Here is a 22,498-nt window from a genome sequence, read left to right as displayed (position 1 = left end):
AGCAGGCTAGCTGCTTCAATGCCATAAGGTTTCAATCAAGATCTAGAGGCAAATATCCCAGCAGAGGCTAAGAGAGAAAAATTTCCTCCTCTTTATATTGCCAAAGACATGTAGTCTTCAGGCAAAGGCTTCTCATAGATTCATAGATTCATAGATGTTAGGGTCGGAAGGGACCTCAATAGATCATCGAGTCCGACCCCCTGCATAAGCAGGAAAGAGTGCTGGGTCTAGATGACCCCAGCTAGATACTCATCTAACCTCCTCTTGAAGACCCCCAGGGTAGGGGAGAGCACCACCTCCCTTGGGAGCCCGTTCCAGACCTTGGCCACTCAAACTGTGAAGAAGTTCTTCCTAATGTCCAATCTAAATCTGCTCTCTGTTAGCTTGTGGCCATTGTTTCTTGTAACCCCCGGGGGCGCCTTGGTGAATAAATACTCACCAATTCCCTTCTGTGCCCCCGTGATGAACTTATAGGCAGCCACAAGGTCGCCTCTCAACCTTCTCTTGCGGAGGCTGAAAAGGTCCAGTTTCTCTAGTCTCTCCTCGTAGGGCTTGGTCTGCAGGCCCTTGACCATACGAGTTGCCCTTCTCTGGACCCTCTCCAGGTTATCCGCATCCTTTTTGAAGTGTGGCGCCCAGAATTGCACGCAGTACTCCAACTGCGGTCTGATCAGTGCCCGATAGAGGGGAAGTATCACCTCCTTGGACCTGTTCGTCATGCATCTGCTGATGCACAATAACGTGCCATTGGCTTTTCTGATGGCTTCGTCACACTGCCGGCTCATGTTCATCTTGGAGTCCACTAGGACTCCAAGATCCCTTTCCACCTCTGTGCCACCCAGCAGGTCATTCCCTAGGCTGTAGGTGTGCTGGACATTTTTCCTCCCTAGGTGCAGCACTTTGCATTTCTCCTTGTTGAACTGCATCCTGTTGTTTTCTGCCCACTTGTCCAACCTGTCCAGGTCTGCCTGCAGCTGTTCCCTGCCCTCCGGCGTGTCCACTTCTCCCCATAGCTTTGTGTCATCTGCAAACTTGGACAGAATACATTTGACTCCCTCATCCAAGTCGCTGATGAAGACATTAAAGAGTATCGGTCCGAGGACCGAGCCCTGCGGGACCCCACTGCCCACACCCTTCCAGGTTGAGACCGACCCATCTACCACGACTCTTTGGGTGCGACCCTCTAGCCAATTCGCCACCCACCGGACTGTGCAGTCATCCACATCACAGCCTCTTAACTTGTTCGCCAGTATGGGGTGGGATACCGTATCGAAGGCCTTCCTGAAGTCTAAGTATACGACATCCACCCCTCCTCCTGTGTCCAGGCATTTCGTAACCTGGTCATAGAAAGAGACTAGGTTGGTCAGGCATGATCTGCCCGCCACAAACCCATGCTGGTTTCCCCTCAGCATAATTTGCCCTGCCGGGCTCTCACAAATGTGAGCCTTGATAATTTTTTCAAAGACTTTACCAAGGATGGAGGTGAGACTGACTGGCCTATAGTTGCCCGGGTCTTCCTTCCTCCCTGTTTTGAAAATAGGGACCACGTTAGCCCTTTTCCAGTCCTCCGGGACTTGGCCCGTGTGCCACGAGCGTTCAAATATTCCCGCCAGTGGCTCTGCAATGATGTCGGCCAGTGCCTTCAGCACCCTCGGATGGAGCCCATCCGGGCCTGCCGATTTAAAGGCATCCAGTTCTTCCAAGTGACTCTGCACCACCTCAGGATCTACGTATGGAAGTCTGGCGCCTTGCTGCTGCCTCTCTACATCCCCAGTGAGAGACTTGTCGTGCCCCTCACTTAGGAACACTGAGGCAAAGAACTCGTTGAGAAGTTCAGCCTTGTCCCCCCTGTCTGTCACCAATTGTTTCTGCCCATTTAGCAGTGGTCCTATTCCTCCCTGGGCCTTCCTTTTACTCCCAATATATCTAAAAAACAATTTCTTGTTGTCTTTTACTTGGGTTGCCATCCTCAGCTCCATGGTAGCTTTGGCCCGCCTAACTGCCTCCCTACAAGCACGAGCAGAGGAGGTATATTCATCTTTAGTGATCTCACCCTGTTTCCACTTTTTATGTGCTCCCCTTTTGGCCCTTAGGCTGCCCTGGATTTCTCTGGTCAGCAATGGAAGCCTCCTGGCCCCTTTCCCTCTTTTGCCTCGCTCGGGGATTGTCTTGCTTTGTGCCCGAAGGATCGTTTCCTTTAGGCACAGCCACCCTTCTTGGTCTCCCATCCCTTCAAAACTCCTACTCTGCAGTGCGTCCTTGACTAATCGCCTGAGTGCATTGAGATCAGCTTTCCTAAAGTCTAGCACTTTCACCCTACTAGTTACCTTACCCACTCGCCATCTTATGTTGAATTCTATTATAAGGTGATCCCCGTCTCCCAAATGGCTACCGATCTGGAGGTCCCCTATCATGTCATCTCCTGTTGCCAATACCAGATCCAGTATGGCATTCCCCCTAGTGGGACCATGCACCTCCTGTGTCAGGTGGAGGTCCTGTATACAGGTTAGAAACCTGCGTGAGCGATGGGACCTTGCTGTCTGCGTCTCCCAGCAGATGTCTGGGTAGTTTAGGTCCCCCATGACTACCGCCTCTTTAGCTTTTATGGTCTCCGAGAGTTGCCTCAGGAGCCCCGCATCTATTTCTTCCCCTTGGTGTGGGGGTCTGTAGCAGACCCCTACCACCAAATCCCTTTCTCCTTGCCCCCCATGTAGCCTAACCCACAATCCTTCTACTTCCTCAACCTTGGATTCTGTCTTGATGAGGGTTGATGTATATTGCTCACTGACATAAAGTGAGCAATATACATCAACCCTCATCAAGGGTTGATGTATATTGGTATATATGTATATGAGGGTCTTATCTCCCTCATCTCGTGAGGGAGATAAGACTTCCAAGACTTCTTACTTTGGACAGGTGATGGGTGAGGCATGTAAAGACCTGGGAGCTCTGACCCCAGAACCACTTTCTTTCCCTTCAGCCTCAGATGCTCATGATGGTAGAAGCTCCATGTTACTGCCATCCAGCACTGATGCCCATGGATCTGGATGGATGAGACAAAGGGAGCAGTCCCACTCAGGGCTGGTTGAGAGAAGGAATTCCTGTGTGTCCTTGCCCGCTGAGAGGCCAATGCACTCACCAGAGATACTGGCAGCACTTGAACCCAAGAATTCACAGGTCGCCCTACCAGCTCTGTGCGCAGTATTGTTCTCGTGCCATACCAGCCTGCATCCAGCCTGACCTAGCTTCATGTGCATTTCCATGCTGTCACTCTCTCCAGCACCAGACTCAAGGGCCACTCTTGCCAGGCTTAGCACTGGCCCTCCTCTTTTTGGAGTGCCAGTCAGAATCTTCCTTGGCATCAGTTTACCCCCACCTCCCTGCCACCGTCCTTTTGACACTTGTGAAAGAAAAACAACACCCAGAGCAGTGTGCAGACTCCTCACATTTCAGCACGGTAGCCTGCAGATGCCTGCATAATCTGTCTGGACTTGGGATTTCCAACTGCCAGAGGGACATTCATCATCCATAGCCGTACTGGGAGCTCTTCTGTTTCTCCCTAAGATACCATAAACAGTCAGTCTTCACTGCAAAAAAGCAAGCCCTCCTCTCAGCTAAAACCTTGGTTCAGCCAGTGTTGTGACCCACAGAGGACAGTGAGAATTTCCAGAACTCGCAAAATGTTGCAAACACCCTGAAGATTTCCCCAGAGGGAGAAGTCGTACTGCTGGATAGACTTACTGCTCCAAACAAGGCCCACAAGATTGGCCTTACCAGACAAGACCATACACCAAACCCCTGCATCTTGCTGCCCCACTACCAAGAAGGCACATACAGAGTCCCATGCAGGGGGTTCCAAATAGCTCTTCCTCCCTGACATTTGTGACAGTTACCTTGGCCTTTCACCTGCCATGATTGGCAAGTATTGCCTCATTTATAGACTTCAGAATCCATTGGGGCCTGTCTGGAGTCTTTCCCAAGTGAGGGATCCAGCTCTGCTCCGAGACCTGAGTTTGGTTCTCACAGTGCTGGGCGTTGCATTCACTCCTATGTCTTTCCATGAGGAGAGTCTTTCTGGTAACAGTCATATCAGTAGGGAGGGTGGGTGAGACTCCGCCTTCATGGCAAATCCCCCTAAACCACCTTCTTCCCAAATAAGAGGACCTTAAAGATGCACCCAGAATTCCTGCCCAAGGTCCCCAGGGTCTGTCACTAGGGATAGCAAATTAACTTGCCAACCTTCTTCCTGAAGCCCCATTACTCACAAGCAGAGGAATCCCTGCAGTCACTGAATGATGGGAGTTTTCACTTCCTACCTCCAAAGGACCACCTATTCAAAGAGTTTCTGTTGCTCTTAGTATATGTTACTGAGAGATCCAAGGCACAGCAGTATCAACCAGAGGTTGTCAACTTGGATCTTGGGCTGTATAAAACTATACTAAGAGAGCACCAAAGTGGACCTGCCATATCAAGGTCAATAAGGCTCTGCCGGAGCCCAGGGTACTTCCACAGCATCCCTGGGCAGTGTTTTTATAGGTGGTACCTTCAGGGCAGCCACTGGAGTTCTGTTCATACCTTCACCGAGCCATTGCAGAAGCTCGTAGGGAAGATACTGCTCTTTGGAGAACAGCTGTTCCTCGCTCTTTTCCTAGAGAGAACTGAAGACCCACCTCCAGGTACGTGAGCACTGCTCTGGAGTCACTGACCAGTGAAAATGTGCATGTGGACAGTTTGTTGAAGGAGCAAATGAAGTTGCTTGTCAGTAACTCAAGTTCTTTGAAACATGTTGTCTACATACACACTAGATTCCCACCCTCCTTCTCCTCTTCCTCATCATCAGCTTTATAAAGGACTCTGTAGTTGAGGGGATGCTGAAGAACAAGATGCACATGCTTCCTTTTGTCCCCTTGGCATGGGGGGCACAAGGAGATGTAGAGCTCAACCATGGTCTCCTGTTCTCCTATTACTGCCAAAGCAAACATCTCTGGTCAGAGCCCAGGGATATCAGACACACCCACACGTGAATGTGCATGTTGATAGCACAGCTCAAAGAATGGGTAGTAGTACAGCTTGGAGAACAGTTACTGGTAAGAAACTTCATTTTCACTAGATTTCACAGGCAGTACTGTGAGATCCTCTCATGCTTAGAGCAACGTGGGAAACCTTGCTTAGAGCAAGGTGGCTCCCACCCTGACTGCATGACAGCCATGCCGCCCTCTCTGCGCCTATGCCCTTGCTCTGTAGAGAAGAGTGTTGATCTCAAGCAGTGCTGTGTGCTTCTGCCTCCCGTTGAAAGTGCTCTCAAAGGTCTGGGACCATTTTTAGGTGATGTAAAAAGCTCTCAAAGGCCTCAAAGCCCAGATTCCCTGGAGGCAGCACACTCAGGCTTGAAGGGAAGATAAAATCCAAATGCCCAGGTTAGCAAGGGGCCTGGCGCCAGCAGGGAGGGCATGTGTCCTTTCTCACGAAGGGAGCATGTTGCATGTTCAGTCCTTCCAGGGCTTTCCCTGTTCCTGCAAGATGAATTAGGAGCAGGTATATTTTAATATTAAACACTACTAAAGTTGAAGCCTCCAGGATGCCCCACAGCCACATGACTGCAAGTGTCCAGCCTTCCTTTCCCTCATGAGAGGAGTGGTACATCTTGGGGGATGGCATCTGCCTGGGGAATCCTGCTCACAGAGAGCAGAAGCCTGAAGTGCTTGAGCTGCGGCTCCCAGGAGGCCTCACAGCCTCTTTGCACAATCTGATGTTTCAACTTTTCATATTGCACTGAAAAGGCAGCATTCTGTGGGGGGCAACTTGCCTTCCCCCTCCCCACTTCTCAAATCAGCTCTGCCTTCCAGGCCTAGACATCCTTGCGGGCTTGATGACAAGTGGGATTAGTACCCAGCCTCATGGGCCTGCTTCTGTCCTCTTTGTGGCCATTCGGTCATGAGTCCAGAAGGAACAAATTCAAGTCTAAAGCGCCTTATTTATTTATTCAGCAAATGCAAATCCGCAAAGCCAAGCAATAGCCTCCTTATTAGCTGAGTTCAAAGTTATTAATCCACCTCTTAGTTTGTAGTGATGTGCGGTATTGTTTGTATCTCTCCACAAATGCACCAAAGCTCAAGGCAAGGCCTGATTGATCAGAGGCAGCTGGATGTTGCCAGCTGTGGGAAAGCAGAAGGAAACACATTATTGTGATGTAACATCAGGCAATGCCCTCAGTGACCTACTAGGCAGGTTTGATATCCCATGCTCATTGGTAGTCCTCTGCCCTATGGCATGAAAACTACTGGGCAGGAGCACTGTGAACAGGGCCAGAGTGGCCCAACAAGTGAGGCAGGTGACATCCCCCACTCTCAGTGTCATCTCTGCCCATCATAGCACCTGCCCTCCCTCAGCCCCCGTGCCTGTTGGCCAGTGTCTTGTGTCCTGCCCCATCCATCCCCCTTATGTGTGCGTGCGTGCATGCATGTTGCATGCTCAGTCCAGGACATAATGCCAGGGCCTGGGTCACTGATTTCCTGTGAGGTAGTGGCTTCAGCACACAACAATACACAGGGGCTGTTCTTTAGCACCACATGGGCCTTCAGCCACCATAAACTAGCGCAGGATTCAGCCTCACAGTACTTTCCTTGGGCCAGCCCCCCACCAGCTGCACCTGGCCTGGAAGAATGGCTTAGACAGTGCCCCAGCGAGGCACTCTTCCTGCCCTGCAAATGGATTAGTTGCCATAGGCTGGCTAGGTGGGCTTGACAGAACAAGACAGCCCACCTCATCCCTCTTAAAATGAAATGTGCCTCTGACAAACTGTGTGATGGCGTGATCCAGCTGCACCACCAGCTAGGCTACAGAGCCACTGACCTAGACCAACTGGCCACAGCCATTTCAAACTGAGCCAGCATGCTTCCTAGCACTGCCTCCCCTGACAGGAGATCCATCAGAGCAGGCATGACACTGTGCCCACCTCCCAGGCAGGGCAGGCAGGGAGCTGAAGCTGCTGCCACACAGGAGAGAGATCTCACCAGAACCGAGAGCTCTCAGGCTGCTGTTCTGCCTTGTCCTCCTCTCTGACAGCAAGGCAAGGGCCCTGGAGGCAGGGTCAAATTGCTGTGTGCCCTTACATTGCAGTCCCCTCTTCTCAAATGAGGGCACATTACATCAGGCCATGTTCAGCCCCTGGGGTGACCTGCCAGATGCCAGTAGAATCGCAACAGAGCTGGCTGTACCCCAGGGCCTGGACCTCAAGCACCAGTGCTGCCTGAGCAGCCCTGCTTCCTTGCACAGGACTCCTGGGTGGCTGAGTAGTTGTGTGTGGACATCCAGGAGACTCCAGTCATGGTGTCAGTGAGCTGAGATGCCATGAACTCCTGCTCATATTCTTCTGCTGGGAGCAAAACTGGTGCCAAGTGCAAGGGTGCCAGACCCCTGTGGGTAACACCATGATGATTTGGGCACTGAGCAATGCTAGGCTGGCATGGGTGCACCTGGAACGCACCCACGGTTGTCTGCACTGCCGAACCCCTGTACACCTAGGTGTGCCCCTGGATTCCTTAACAGGGAAGCCTAGGAGTAGCCAGGACAGGAGCTGTCTCACCCCAGTTGAGCTGCAGACCTGAGACATGATGTGTGGCTGGACCCTGGGGCAAGTGAAAGGGTGTTTGTCTGGTGCCTGAGCTGGGGTGATTTGGTTTTAACTCTTCCTGGCATCTCCCTTGTCTTCTGCAGCTAAGGAGCTCATTCAACAAGGCCTTCAGCATCAAGAAGGGCCCAAAGTCTGCCTCGTCCTACTCTGACATCGAGGAGATAGCCACCCCCGACTCCTCAGCCCCATCCTCTCCAAAGCTGCAGCATGGCTCCACAGAGACAGCCTCACCCTCTATCAAGTCCTCCACCTCATCATCTGTGGGCATCGACACTGCCGAGTAAGCACAGCCTTCGCCCCGGGGTTGGGTTTGCAGGTGCACATAACTTGTGCATGGCAACTGTGGCCCTTTAACCCACCTAGGGACCTGGCTTCGAGACTTGCCAGGTACACCTGACTTACCCCAGTCTGTGCCAAGCCCTGTCCTCTCTCACCAGAAGACCCCTGGCTCCTTCACTTTGCCTGAATCAGCGTGTCAGAATGCAGGCTGGCTGCAATGAGAGGGCAGAGCACTGCTCAGATCTTCCGCAGCTGCTGGGTGGAAATTGGGGTTGCCCATCTTCAGAGCCAGCCCAGGGAACAAACAGTGCAGAGCCAGGGGTACCAGGCAGCTGCCCCCAGGATCCTTCCCTCCTCAGGAAGTGGGGAGCTCTGTGGTGTCACATTGGCACTGTGGATGGCAGTGTAAAGGATGTGGGACCTCAGAGCCCCCACTGTGGTTATCCCCTGTCTTGTTCTGACCAGGCCTCTCTGGGCATCTCCCCAATACAGGCTCTTCCAGCCTCACGTGGAGGGGGAGCCAGAGAAGAAGGAGGTGTCAGAGCTGCGCTCTGAGCTGTGGGAGAAGGAGATGAAGCTGACAGATATCCGGCTGGAGGCTCTGAACTCTGCGCACCAGCTAGAGCAGCTCCGTGAGACCATGCACAACATGCAGGTGAGGCATGGTCCCCCAGAAGTGCTGGCACCACCCAGGAGAGCCCCTAGGGCCCAGTGCCACATAGGCCCAGCTCACTGATTCATGGCCATTCCTGGGGACTGTCTGCCACACTTGCCATTTCCAGCCCCCTCCCTGGTTAGACATATCCACAGCAGGTTACATGGGTGCAGAGGGCTGGGCATTGTCCCCTGGGTGTGAAGGGGCAGAATAAGTTGTGGGTGCAGTTTGAGGGTAGGGCCTGGCCCTTGTGCCCCAATGATCATTGTGGCTGGGCTCTGCCAGCAGCACAGCAGAGCATGCAGATGTGCCTTTACATCACAAAGTGATAGGCAGGAAGCTGGACCCCTGCAAGCTCAGCCAGGAGCTGCTGTCCCTGTGTTCAGGAAGCCAGGAGGGTGCTGGGGCACTGTGGGTGTGAGAGGCTCCAGGGCAGCGGGTTCTGCTGCCTGGCCCCAGCCCTTGGCTCGCAGAAAAGACCCCTTTGGGCTGCCCATCTCTGGTCTCTCAACCCTGCTCTCTCCACAGCTGGAGGTGGATCTCCTGAAGGCTGAAAACGACCGGCTCAAGGTGGCTCCAGGGCCCTCATCGGTGCCAGGCTCCATCCCAGGACATGTCACAAGTATGTCGGCCTCCTCATCCCCGCAGCGCTCCTTGGGCCTCACCCTTGGTCACTCCTTCAGCCCCAGCTTGGCAGATACAGGTACCAGGAGAGAGCAGAGCTGGTGCTTCGGGAAGGGGCCTCTGCCCTGTTGATGGGGTAGAAGCTCTTTCCAAGATAGAGCCTGGCTCCAAGTGCTCTACCCCCCTGCCCATTGTGGCAAAGAGCTGGCACTGATCTCTTGTGCCTGCAAGGCTGCAGGGGGTGGGAGGAGGAGGAATCAACCAAACAGGATTTGAGGTCAAGAAAAGGGCCTGTGGGATAGAACATCTTGACTTCAGGCAGCCCCAGGGAAGCTGGGACCTCCTGCTTTGGGCTCAGCTCCAAGGATCTACCCTAACAGACTGCTGGCAGCCAGGAAGCAGGGCTGAGAGGCAGCAGGGGTCAGAACATGTCAGAGATGGCCACAGCAGGCTCTGGATAAAGGCCTTGGTAGCCACCCAGCTGCATGGCCAGATTCAGTGCTGGGGCTTGGGCTGGGGCAGGGTAGGGCTGAATGGCATGCCTCTGCATAACTGCTGCTCCCTTCCAGACCTGTCACCGATGGACGCTGTCAGCGCCTGCACCCAGAAGGATGAGATGACACTGCGCATTGTGGTGCGGATGCCACCCCAGCACATCATCAAGGGGGTAAGATGCAGCAAGAGTAAGTCCCGGGCCTGGTCATGGGGCAGAGGGCAGCCCTGTGGCTGCTGTGGGGGCTGGGCATGGGGGTTTCCAGACCACACTCACTCCTTGTCTTTTGGCTTCCAGGACCTGAAACAGCAGGAATTCTTCCTGGGCTGCAGCAAGGTGAGCGGGAAGGTCGACTGGAAGGTGTTGGATGAGGCCGTCTGCCAAGTCTTTAAGGTACGCAGGGTAATTTGTGGAACCTGGGTCAGTTGTGCCCGGGGGCTTTGCAGTCCCTGGTAAACATAAGACAAGCTGTGGCCTGTGGCTTTTACTTCAGCAGTGCCACACAGCCACTCCCTATACACCCCCTGGTACTTCACCTAGCCTCGTCTCTGCAGGGTGGGTTGGAACCGAACCCTTCAGAATCCAAGCTCTGCCAGACCAGACTCCTGGTCTTGCTGTGGACTTCTCTCCACAGGCTTGGAGTGGGGTGGAGGATCAGAGTCAGACCTCACTGAATGACTGTGGGATGGAGGGAAGGGTGGCCAGACAGACAGAAAAAGAGAGAAGTTGGTGCTTAGTGGGTGGAGGAAAGGCCAGTGCCCAGGCCATGGTACTGGGATAGGTGGGTGGAGAAAAGATGGAGGTGGTGCCCAGTTGGGGGCCAGAGGGTAAGTGCTCACCTGGGAGAAAGACTTTGTCTATGTGAGGATTCCTGTATGTCGAGACTAGAAGGGTGGTTCTGCCTGTCCAGTTTGGGTGCCTGTGTCACCCAGGCCAGAAAACAACATCCAGTCTGGTGCCTGTTCTCAACAGATGGTAGCAGATGTTCTCCCAGAGTCTGCCTGAGCCCAGCCACATGTACCTGCCTAAGCCATGGACTCTGGTGCCCAAGCAGCTCATCATAGGTTTCCTTCCCTGACAGTGGAAGACGGGACTAGTGCAAGTCGCTGGCAGGGCAGCCATGTGCCTTGCCCCTCACCATTGCCCCCTGGGAGCAGGAGCTAAGGACAAGCAGGTCACCCAGGCCCACAGGAGACTCCCACTTGTCGCAGTTGGGTCTCCCCATGCTGTTGGAAGTACCTGCCCTTGGGGACTGACCTAGAGCCCGGCTGCCATCAGTCCGAGGGGCCAGGCTGGGCTGAGTGGTAAGGACCCTAAGGAAGCTGAGTAGTGACTCCTTCACCTCCACACAGGAGTACATCACCAAGATGGACCCTGCCTCCACCCTGGGGCTCAGCACTGAGTCTGTGCACAGCTACAGCATCAGCCATGTGAAGCGGGTCCTGGACATGGAGCCCCCAGAGCTGCCTCCCTGTCGACGTGGTGTGACCAGCATTGCTGTGACGCTCAAAGGCCAGTACAGCACTCCCAGGGCACCTGGCCAGGATTTGGGGTGTGCTGGCCACTTCTCTCCCAGCAGAGTCCAGGGATAATGCCCAGCTTGGGTCTAGGGGAGAGCAGAAGTACTGCAGGGTAGTTCTGGGCCTGGGGCTCACTGGGTTGCTGGGCTGGGTAAGGGAGACCCACCTCCTTTTCTGCATGCAACTTGCCTTCCCCCAGGACCAGCCCCTGATACAGGAATGAGGTGATGCCAGGCTGGCCAGGCCCAGAAGCTCTCCTTGTAGGGAGGTTGGGTTTCAGCCTGTGGGAGAGGTACTTCAGGATCAGCCTCCCTGTTCTGAGAGGGGGTGGCTGCAGCCCTGCAAGGAAAGGTTTTGGTTCATGGGGGGCTGAAAGGGAACCAGGACAAGAGAGGACCTGGGGTGGGGCCTCAGTGCTGGAGAGTGGGAGGGCCCTGGCTAGGCTGCAGGGGGAAGCACAGGGAGGGCTGAGGCCCAGGGCACTGACATTGCCTGCTGGCCCCAACAGGCCTGAAGGAGAAGTGTGTGGACAGCCTGGTGTTTGAGACACTCATCCCCAAACCCATGATGCAGCACTACATCAGCCTTCTGCTCAAGCATCGGCGCCTCATCCTCTCGGGGCCCAGTGGCACGGGCAAGACCTACCTGACCAACCGGCTGGCCGAGTACCTGGTGGAGCGCTCAGCCCGGGAGGTCACCGAGGGCATTGTCAGCACCTTCAACATGCACCAGCAGTCCTGCAAGGTGGGGGCCTGCTGGAGTCCTCATCCTACACACCCACCCCTGCTAGCCCAGCCCTATGCTCTCCCCCACTGCTGCTCTAGCTCTGGGGTCTGAGCCCCATCACCCACTGCTGTTGCCTCTCATTCCAACCCACAGTTCCCTGCTCCCCCAACCCTGTGGTACCCTCATAAACACAACTCTACTGGGCCCCACAGTGCTAACCTGCAGTCCTGTGCCAACCCAGGCCTGGCCTCCCTATACATGGAGCTCTGTCCTGAAACTCCTGTCCCCCTGCTGTGATGGGCACTTACTCTCCACTTACCCACACTGTTTCATTTCAGGATCTACAGCTGTATCTCTCCAACCTGGCCAATCAAATCGACCGAGAGACAGGGATTGGGGATGTGCCACTGGTCATCCTCCTCGATGACCTCAGCGAGGCTGGATCCATCAGTGAACTAGTGAATGGGGCACTCACCTGCAAGTACCACAAATGGTGAGAGAGCCCCGCCCCTGCATCATGGCCATGCAACACCCAAGGAATCTAAGCCTTGGACCCATTGCCAGTCATTGCCTGTGCCTCACAAGAGTTCCCAGTGGCCTCTGCCCAGCACCAGGATCCTCTCCAGCAGGTGCAAGTGTTGGGTGCTGCTCCTTGGGGGCGGACACACCCTGACCATCCCTGGTATGCTGTAACAAGAGCCCAGCCCCAGTTGCTTCAGGGCTCAGCTGCAAAACTCCCTTTGGGCCCCTGCATCATTGCTTCAAAGGTCAAGATGTGCAAGGGCTCTGGGAGAAGGGACTGTTGCCCCCCAAGCAGCCCAAAGGGTAAAGTGCCATGTGGTCACAGAGAAGGTAGGCTACCTGCACTCACCAGCATGGCTGCAGGATTACATCAGCCCCGGATGGGAATGGACTGAACCTGCAATTTTCACAGGGCCCTCCCATCCCACGTTCTCCCTTCTGATACAGAGAGGCCAGGAAGGGAGTGCGATACCTGGGGCTGCTGGCAGGAGAGCAGGGAGCAGGTGGAGGGGCCAGGCTGGGGCCTAAGCATGAGCGCTTCAGGATCTCAGTGTGCTTGGCAGCACCACTGCCCAGTGGGGGCATGCATGTTCCATGGCTGCAGCTCCCCCTGGACACCTCTCTGGGTCTTGGACCACCCCTGCCACTAAGTGCTATGCCCACGTTGTGCAGGCTGCCCCAGGCTGTGGGGGCTTCCTCGGCTGCCCAAGCAGCAGGGGTGGGCTTGCTCCTGGCACTGGACTCCCAGAGCTACCAGTTAAGTTGGCCCATTGGGCAGGCCCTTCTCTGAGCCTGCCCTTCTCACAGGGCCAGCAATGAGGCTTGATGAGGTTGGAGTCATCTCCTAGAAAAGGGGCTGTGGTGCCCCTAGAGTCTTCATGGGAGGAAGCCCCAGGTCAAACCCTGACAGTCCAGTCCCCAGCCAGGGAAAAGGACACAAACATGGGACCATGGAGATGAGCCCAGTTCCCAGCATTCCCCTCCCAAGTTTCATGGGGGCCTGCTCCACTTGCCCACACTTGTCTGGCCTGGGAGTTGCCTGCTAGATCCCTCCACTCTACACTTGCAGAGAGGCAGCAGGCCATTTTTCTCTTGCCTGGAGAGACTGCCCCTTCTCATGGCAACCCCCTGATGACATTAACCCACAAGGCAGGGGCCAGCCATGCCCCCACCTCCTCCCTCTGCCCTGGACCTGGGATCTGAATTCAGAAGCATCCCTGTGGCCCCATGAGTGAGGCTGGGGAGCACTGCCAGCTGCAGAGAGCACTGAGTCTCAATGGCAACCTCTGTGTCTCTCTCCTAGCCCCTACATCATTGGGACAACCAACCAGCCTGTCAAGATGACCCCAAACCATGGCCTCCACCTCAGCTTCAGGTACAGATAATGTGGGCCTCCAGGCTGTCCTGCTGTGGTCCATCTTGACTAGCTCCCCCAGCAGAGCATCACAGACTGTGGGTCACCCCATCAGCACTGCCCAGACATGGCGGTGGGAGTTTTCCCTCCCTGTTGCCAGGAATTGAACTCCCTTTCACACTCTTGGCCAGCAGTGAGGAACGTGTGTAGGGGAGTGTGAGGAGGGAGCTGAATTGGGAAGAGGATCTAGACCTCCTCTTGCTGATCCAGAAGGAAAAACCCTGTTGACCCCTGAGGGGAACAGCAAGCACTAGAGGAGTGGGCATGTGGAGGACATCTCAGGTCAGAAGCCCATAGAGCCTGAACTGGGGGTGTCATTAATGAAGGAACCCAGTGGGTGATGCCCTGGGGGATAGGGTGCAGCAGATGCTGAGACTGATGCTAGAGGAATGCAGGGGGTGCTGAGGCTCCTGCCATGGGGAGCTGTGGTGGTGCCAGGGCAGCTGGGGGTAGTGCCTAGGCTGAGTGCCTGACGGGGGATACACAGGGGAGCCGGCAGCATGAGCAGGGTGTTGGGGAAGAGGGTTGTGACTCCTGCCTGGAGGTACAGCCCTGAGCTCTGCCCTCCCCCAGGATGCTGACCTTCTCAAACAACGTGGAACCGGCCAACGGCTTCTTGGTGCGTTACTTGCGTCGGAAGCTGCTCGAGTCAGACACAGACATCAACGCCAACAAGGAGGAGCTGCTGCGTGTGCTGGACTGGGTGCCCAAGCTCTGGTATCACCTGCATACCTTCCTGGAGAAGCACAGCACCTCGGACTTCCTCATTGGTATGGTGCAGCAGGGCACGCAGCTACCTGGGGGGCTCATCCAGGGTCTGTCCCTGCAGGCAGCTGCCTTGGTGCTGGTCCCTGCCTCCCCCTCCAAAAGGGGAGGAGCCAGAACTAAATGCTCTGTCCTGTCTGAGGCCTGATAAACTCCTTGGCAGCCCCCTCAGTATGAAGGGCAAAGCAGCCCCTTGCACTCCTTGGATTCAGCCTAAAGTCCTGCAGCTCAGAGGTGGCAGAGCCTCTGGGAGTCCCAGCCCGCAAAGAATTCCCCTGGGTTGGATGAGGGCATCGCTGTCCTGCTGGTGGGGATGATGCCAGCTCTGCTCCAGTAGGAGCTTTTAACTCTTTTCCTGGAGGAGGAGCTCCACTACCACTCCTAGCACCAGCTCTGCTTGGTCAGAGCCCGTAACTGGTCACGAAGTTGTATGTAGCATTCTCCATGGAAACTGGCTGAAAACCACTGTTACCATCAGTCATAGGCTGAAGTATTTCTGATCGGTAGGTAGAGGGTTTGTTGTAGCCATAAGCCTTGGGAAGCCTTTAGCACAGCCAGGGGCAGCCAGCTCACTCTGAATGCTGGGCCAGGGAGACAGCCTCAGCATCTGGGCAGGTTTGCACAGATGCCATGTCCCAAGTATTGCACAGCTCCAAGTGGAAGTTGTGCTGCCACATGCTGTGTCCCGTTCCCCAGCAGCTGCTTCCCCACTGCAGTGCCGCACCTGACATGGCTGCATTTCCCAGGAGTTCCCCCTAGGGTTAGCAAAGCCATGGAGCCCTGTCTGCTCTGGTTCCCTGCTGAGTCTGGGGCCGCTGCGGAGCACAGCTCACCCTCCCCCCGACTCAGCACACCCAGAAATGAGCAGCACAGCCTTTAGAGGCACCCTGGGTGTACAGCTCAGGCTCTGTGGCTCACACATGGCTCTTGGGTGGCACCCAGGGCTGCTCCCAGCTAGCTGCATTGGGAAGAGGGTCTGATTTCCAGGCTGCATGCCAAGCAAGCAAGAGCAAAGGGGTGCGATGTGCTTCTCAGCTGCACTCCCAAGCTGGGGAGCCTGTGTTGACATGGCCTGGGTGTGGAAAACCCTGCCTGTGCTCTTGGGGAGCTTCCTGCCTGCAGTGCTGGCAACTAGTGTCTCCTCATTCCCTCCCCAACAACTCCTGTGACCCACACTGCTGTGTGAAGCAGTGGCCTCTATAGGGACAGACTGGCCAGGGTGCTCAGCCTTCTTGCTCAGAGACCAGCAAGAATCAGGAAAAAACAGCCCTGCAGCTGTGCTGGCCCTGGCTGCAGCTGGGACCAAGACTACAAGTGAGGCCAGTCAGTGCCTCTGAGGGAAACAGATTTACCAAGCTGGTATTCCTGCTGGGGCAAGTCAAGGCTGTGGTGGGACCCATCATCCTTTTGCTGCTGAGCTGGCTCCTCTGAGAAAACTGAAGGCAGCTGGAGTATACCAGCGGGGTGGGGAAGTGCCTGCTATTCCTGGTGAGCTGCATGGACCTAGTGGATCCATACCTCTGCCCTGCTCACAGGCTTGTCCTTGTCCATCCCCTTCTGCAGGCCCCTGCTTCTTCCTGTCCTGCCCCATTGGGATTGAAGATTTCCGGACCTGGTTTATCGACCTATGGAATAACTCTATCATCCCCTACCTGCAGGAGGGGGCAAAAGACGGGCTCAAGGTACCCCCACCCCAACACTAACCAGAACCTCCTCTTGCCCAGCATGGGCTAAACAGAGCAACATGTTGCAGCCCAGTTCATACGTTGTCTGGTGGGGGGATATCTGATCAGAGCAGTTCTCATGTCTGCAAAGCCAACACTGCCTCCTAGGCAAGGGCATCCAGACAGCCTGATCAGCAGCAAAGCAGTCTGGGAAGGGAGGCAGTGGAAGCCCGCAGCAAAGCTGGGGTGAATGAGGAGCCTAGGGCTGAGAGAGCATGGAGCTATGTGCTGGGATTGAGGAGCATGGGCAGAGGCATGGGGGCAGGCAGGAGCAGGGCTGGGATAGTGGGAAGCCATGAGCTGGGCTTGAGGGACGCTAGCAGAGCTGGGTGTTAGATGGTGTCCCCTTCTTTCCTGCCCTAGCCCAGGCATTGGTCCCACAGGTCCAGAGTACCATGAATATTGAACCCAGAGCACCACCAGCAGGGGAGAACCTGCTCTTCACCCTCTCTCTGTCTCCTTCTTTAGGTCCATGGCCAAAAGGCAGCCTGGGAGGACCCTGTGGAGTGGGTCCGGGACACCCTGCCCTGGCCATCAGCGCAGCAGGACCAGTCGAAGCTGTACCACCTGCCCCCTCCCACCATCGGGCCCCACAGCACAGTCTCCCCCCCAGAGGAGCGGTCCGTCAAAGACACCACGCCCAGCTCCTTGGACTCTGACCCCTTGGTATGGTCCACTCTCAGGGGGAAGCATGAGTGTGTGGGGGGCCAGGACTTGTGAGACTGTGGAGGGGAGGGAGCCAGAGACAGGGAGGTGGGTTGCTGTGAAACTGGAGAGAAGGTCTGGGCAAAATTTTCCACCCCAACATTTTCTCAGTAAAAAGCACAGGTTTGGCAACACAGAAACATGCCCTGGATGTGCTGGTTTTTCTAAATTTTTGGTTGGAAAACATTCGGCAAAGAATTATAGCAAATGTGAGGCAGACAGCTCTGGTGTTCTCAATGCTCAGCGCTCTGATGACTTCACACATCAACATGTCCTTCAATTTCATGTTTAAGAACGAAAAGAAAAATTAAACTCAGAATCAAAATCAGCTATTTCAACTTTCTGTGAACAAAACATTTCTATCAACTGGAGATTTATTTTTTGTTCTGCCTTTGGAGCTGTGGAAGCCATTTCTGGGTTTCTTTTAAACATTTTTTTAAATTTCAAACTTCCTAATGAACCCAGAAATCCCTGCTTTGCCCAGGCCTCACTTCATGTGTGCAGCGTGGGCCAGGGCACTCACGGGAGTTATGGAGAGAGGTCTGGGCTGCCAGAGGTACTGGCAGGGTGGTGGGGAGCGTAGTCTGTCCTTCCCAGGTGTCTGCACACAGTGGCACAAATGCCCTCCAAGGAGTGACCCAGTGGGCTCAAGTCCTTGAAACCACATCAATGATGGAGGGGCAGTTTAATTGCACCCCATCATGTGCTGGCCAGCTGACAGCTCAGCTCTGGTAAGATGGCCAGGGGTCAGCACCACTTTGACTTCTTCTTTTCATATGCTGTGAAAATTGTACCATCCAAGTGCTGAATCCCTTTGCTCATCTTCCATGGGCCTGGAAATAGATTGGAAACCCTACAAGCCAGAGAGCAAGCAGAGTCTAGTGCTAACCCAGTGGCTGGCTGGACTGGCCCTGTGTGCACAGATCTCTTGGCACATCATCTACGATGTATGCACACATGCATATGCAAGCCTTGCTCACAGTCTCCCTAGTTCTGGTGAAGGGAAACCAACCAGAAAGGCTCACCAAGGAAGAAAGGTAGAGCAATCTTGTACAGTGATGGATAGGTCTGGCAAAGAGCAGGGATTGAAGTGACCACAAAGTGGCAGGAGGCTGGGCTGTTGCATTGAGCAGCAGATCAGCCCATGTCCTGGCTTCCATGGCACCCTTAGCTTTGAGGGCAGCCAGCTGGTGATCCTGCTGCCACCGGAAAGGTCAGGGAGCCACTATGGGCCTCAGATGATCCTCATGAAAGAGCCCTCCTCACAGGTCTGTTTCCCAAGGTGGAAGAGGCATAAATGAGAAAGGTCTGAATCTCTGGGATGGACAAGGCCAGCCTGGAATGGCTCTGAGCTGACAGGCTATTTTCTTTCTGTCATATTTCATTATGAAGAATTGCCAACCTGGCATGGCTGGAGGTCTCCTGGGAGGACCCAGGGCCACAGACTCAGAGACTAATCCAGGCAGCTTCTGCCCAGTTGTTTAGTTTCCTCAGTACTCATTTGAGGCAAAGAATTTTAAACACTTGGGACAGAAGTCCCTCCCTCTCAGCTCATGCAGCAACACTGGCTCAATGCTGGTGATGTTGGGATGCTAGTCTCTCTTGGCTCCTGGCAGCGAGGCTGGACAAGAGTTGGGTTTCAAAGGCACAGAGCAAACACTTTGGAGGAGTCAGCGCCTTTGGGTTTGCAGCTGTGGCACACTGAAGCCACAAAGGCACATGCCCTGTTGCTTCCTGTCTGCAATGCTGCTGGAATCTGTTAGGCCCAGGAAATCCCAACATAGCTACTCATCTAGGGGGGTCTCATGATTTGGGGCCTAGCTTGGAACAGCTTTGTGTGGCTTCTTCATGGGGCTGGGGAGGATCCTGAATTTGGGCCTGCCTACATGTCAGGAGAGCAGGACCTTGGCAGGGCTGGGGATCGGGGGCAGGATGGGTCTAGCTGGGGGCTCTGGGTCAGGAGTGAGGGGCACTGGGCATCTCCTGCCATCAGAGCCCCTCACCAATCTGTGCCCTCTCCCCTGCACAGATGGCCATGCTGCTGAAGCTCCAGGAAGCAGCCAACTACATCGAGTCTCCAGACCGAGAGACCATGGTGGATCCCAACCTGCAGTCGACTCTGTGAGGCCCCTGGGCCGTGCCGGACTGGGAAGGGGAGGGCGTTGCTGTTGGCAGCCACTGCTCCCACGGGGTTGTTTTTCTTTTCCTTTGGTATCCCTGGAACGTGCAACCCGGGGCTGGACAGCAGAGGGGAAGCAGCACTCGGGGACTTCCCCTTAGGCACTGGGGCAGCTGGGCTCACCCCGGGAGAGCGCAAGGCTCCTGCCTCCCATCCTGACTCTGGTGGTAGGCGAATCCTGGTTTCTTTTCTTGGTTTTTCTGTCTCTATTGCAAACTCCTGGTCTTTGGGGGTGGGGAGGGAAGGATGCAGTCAGACCAGACCCCCCCAGCACCAGGCAACCTCTTCTGCAAGAAGGACCCTGCATGGTGGGGCCCCCGCCTGGGGTGGCCCAGGGGCAGGGAGGAGCATGTGGTTGCAGAACAAGAGATCTGTTTTTTTATAATAAAACAAACAGAAACGGGGTGGGGGGGAGCAAATTGAAGAACAAAGTCCTGGTGAACGTGTCCAAGTCGCCTGGCAGAGAGACCCGACAGGCAAAGGTGCTGCCACCAGCTCCCAACATGTCTCCCACCAGCCGCCCGGCCCGGTGCAGCACATGTGAAGGCCTGCAAGGAAGAGGACTCTCCGCTCCGTCTCTGTGCGTTCCATATTTAATCTGCATGGCCGCCATTTCAACCAGGACATCCCAATAAACCCTGCTTTGGTTCTTTAATCCCCCCTACCCCCTGCCTTTTATTTTGGCCAAGTTAAGGTCTCCCTTTGTCCCTCTTTGGTTCTGGTTTTTTTCTCCCCGCCTCTGCCCCATGCCCCTGAGGCTGTGGCCTGAGGCGTTAGCCTTTCATCATGTCTGTTGCTTTGGTTTTGTTCCTTTTAAACCATTTGTTTCCATAGCTGTTGGCTCCTCCATCGCAGTCACCTCTGTAACAAAACTGGTGCTCACTGGACAATCTCCAGTCACTGAACCCACCTCATGGGTTCTTACAGCTTGCATGAGACCTACCTTGGCTTTGATGGGCAGCACAGCAAACACAGGGAAGCACAACAGGCCAGGCAGGTGCCTCTCTCCCTACCAGGCTTCACATCACTCCTCTAAAGCACAAGGTTCCTGTGGGCAGGGGCTGGATGAGGGGGACTAGGAGACACCATCACCATTGCTCCGTTGTTGGTCACCAGTGCATCAGCATTCCTGGTATCTCAAAGACCAAGTGAGAGGCCAAGCATGTTGATGACCACCTGCTAACCTAGTATGTCTGATGGCTTCTGTTCTCCATGCCCATCCTAGGCTGGCTGAGGTAGGGAGAGTAGCAAAGACAGTGGTGCCCAACACCCAGACCAGCCTGTGCTGCACTGCCCCACACACCCACCTCCTGCCCCAGGCACTGGGGGGCTGGGGCCTGGGGGCAGTGGGTTGGGAGTGAGGGGCACTGGGTTGGGACTGGCCATCAATGTTTACAAATGGGTCCTGGTAGAAAAAAGGTTGAGAACCACTGATCTAGATAAGGGATCACTAGCTAATGGGCCCACAAGTAGAGCAGCGTCTGCTGCTGCCCCAGCTCTGTTCCTCAGCTCAGGACTTACCTGAGAAAGCCACAAACAGACCTTGCATTCTCCAGCCCAGAAACTGATAGGGAGTGGGAACCCTACCAAAGAAGCTGTCCTGCTTTGCCCAGTGGATGGAGTCTGTGCTGCTCTCCCTGCAAGCTGCTAGACTGAGAAAAGACCTTGAAATGAAATTATGCATCTGTACAAACAAGAGCTTGTTGTGAAAAGAGGGGAGCAGTCATGGTGCTGCAAAGTTGCCTTAATACCTCCGTCGCATGGAGCAGGTGTGAGGGTGCAGCACTGCTCACAGGGCCAGCCCAGCAACCTGGTGCATATTGTCTGTGGCCATACCATGTGGAATAGTGGGGGTGTGCACGAGGCCCAATCCCAAGCCCGTTAGCAGTGAACAAGAGTTGACATGAGCATGCCCCAGGGAGCATGCGGTGCATTTTTATCTCTTCTCTGTTGAGCTTATCCTGTGCCTGCTGTCACTCACTCATGTCCCATTGAATGAGGAGCTCAGCCAGCGGCTGGTGCTTCTCTCCTGGAAGCTGAACAGTGTCTGTGCCCCCTGCCCATCCCCAATGGAGTGCTGGGCTGGGTCCAGGTTGGACTTGGTCACCTCCTGGGAACTCCTTTTGCCCAAAGAGTGGTGTAGGGTAGACCAAGCCTCGCCATCTTCCCTAAGCACATGGCTGCTGAACGCCCCTTGGGGCTGCATGGTTCCTGGTCACAGGAGCACGTTCCTTGCCTCTTCTCAGCCACCCTGGCCATGTTCTGCTAGGTTCTGATGTTGCTGCTGTCTGTGATCTGGCTCTCATGACCCTTCATTACCAAATTGGCTTAGTCTGGTTACAGGGCCTGTAGGAGCCCAGAGCCTAGGTCACACTTCATGGGGAGAGAGCTGGAAACGGGATGATCCCTTGAGGGATCACGGACACCCACAGCATCATGTAGATAGAACTCGTTCCCCTTGTGCCATCCACAGCCAGACCTGCAAGGTTTAGCCTGTCTTAATACCTGCAGCTCCATGGGGCCTGCAGCTCTGACTCTCAGCTCACAGACCTTACTGCCACACTGAAGGAGGAGGCGAAGAGCATCTGGTAGGGAAGCCTGGACAGGTGCAAGGAACGGCAGTAGCTCTGACCATAGCTTTCCATCTTGAAGCCTGTTAAGTAGAAATGACACTAATGCTGAAACCAATTCCACTTTGGCAATAGAGCAGAGTGGTTAAGGGGTCGGGCTTAGGAGAATAGGCACTGTCTGCTGTTACAGGGACTCCTGAGGCACCTGTCCATGCACACCACCCTGGGGTCCATGTCCTCCAACATCACAGCAGGAAGCTCCTGGCTGACAATGGCCAGCTCTGCACTGGGGAGTGAAGGAGAAATCTGCTGGGAGACACTCATTGCACAAGCTAGTACACTGCACTGGGGAGTTGGGCTGGAACCTGGCTCTCCCCAGAGCAAGAGGCATCTGCGAGGTCAACGTGTCCCCAAGATCCCTGGCTCCTTCACTACTCCAGTGCTCAGGAAGGAGGTGTTTCCATCTTTCTTATTGGCTGTTGCTTGGAGATAATGCCACAAAGCCCATCCTGCCTTTCTCTACCGAGTGCTATCTCAGCATGCAGGACATGGCATTCTTGCTTCTCTGTCACTCAGAGGCTGCCAGTTCTGACCAGGGCCTGGGCACAGAAGTCTCTGTCCCTGCTGCTATCAGAGCCCTTACAGCTAATACCAGAGGCCTTTTGTTGTAAGGAGAATCTGGCCCGGTG

The 22,498-nt window shown here is 54.9% G+C and overlaps 1 protein-coding gene across 7 annotated transcripts in view; it reads left to right on the top strand.

Moving 5' to 3' along the window:
• Positions 1-19,894, top strand: part of NAV1 (neuron navigator 1) — a 249,457-nt gene extending 229,563 nt beyond the window's left edge. For 6 of the 7 annotated variants that reach the window (XM_059717301.1, XM_059717302.1, XM_059717298.1 and 3 more), the window contains 13 exons: positions 7,717-7,913; positions 8,405-8,567; positions 9,096-9,270; positions 9,761-9,858; positions 9,982-10,077; positions 11,037-11,196; positions 11,713-11,948; positions 12,269-12,423; positions 13,756-13,827; positions 14,440-14,636; positions 16,195-16,313; positions 16,824-17,021; positions 19,090-19,894. In XM_059717301.1, coding sequence (XP_059573284.1) covers positions 7,717-7,913; positions 8,405-8,567; positions 9,096-9,270; positions 9,761-9,858; positions 9,982-10,077; positions 11,037-11,196; positions 11,713-11,948; positions 12,269-12,423; positions 13,756-13,827; positions 14,440-14,636; positions 16,195-16,313; positions 16,824-17,021; positions 19,090-19,185 — 1,962 coding nt within the window. In that variant the 3' untranslated portion in view covers positions 19,186-19,894. The remainder of the gene's footprint in view (positions 1-7,716; positions 7,914-8,404; positions 8,568-9,095; positions 9,271-9,760; positions 9,859-9,981; positions 10,078-11,036; positions 11,197-11,712; positions 11,949-12,268; positions 12,424-13,755; positions 13,828-14,439; positions 14,637-16,194; positions 16,314-16,823; positions 17,022-19,089) is intronic. The other variant, XM_059717300.1, reaches the window with a different exon arrangement.
• The last annotated feature ends 2,604 nt before the right edge of the window (positions 19,895-22,498 follow it).

Source organism: Alligator mississippiensis, chromosome 14 (genome assembly GCF_030867095.1).
Source record: "Alligator mississippiensis isolate rAllMis1 chromosome 14, rAllMis1, whole genome shotgun sequence".
Taxonomy (NCBI): Eukaryota; Metazoa; Chordata; order Crocodylia; family Alligatoridae; genus Alligator; species Alligator mississippiensis.
Note: the sequence above shows the minus strand (reverse complement) of the source record. Positions and strands in the feature narration are given on the sequence as shown.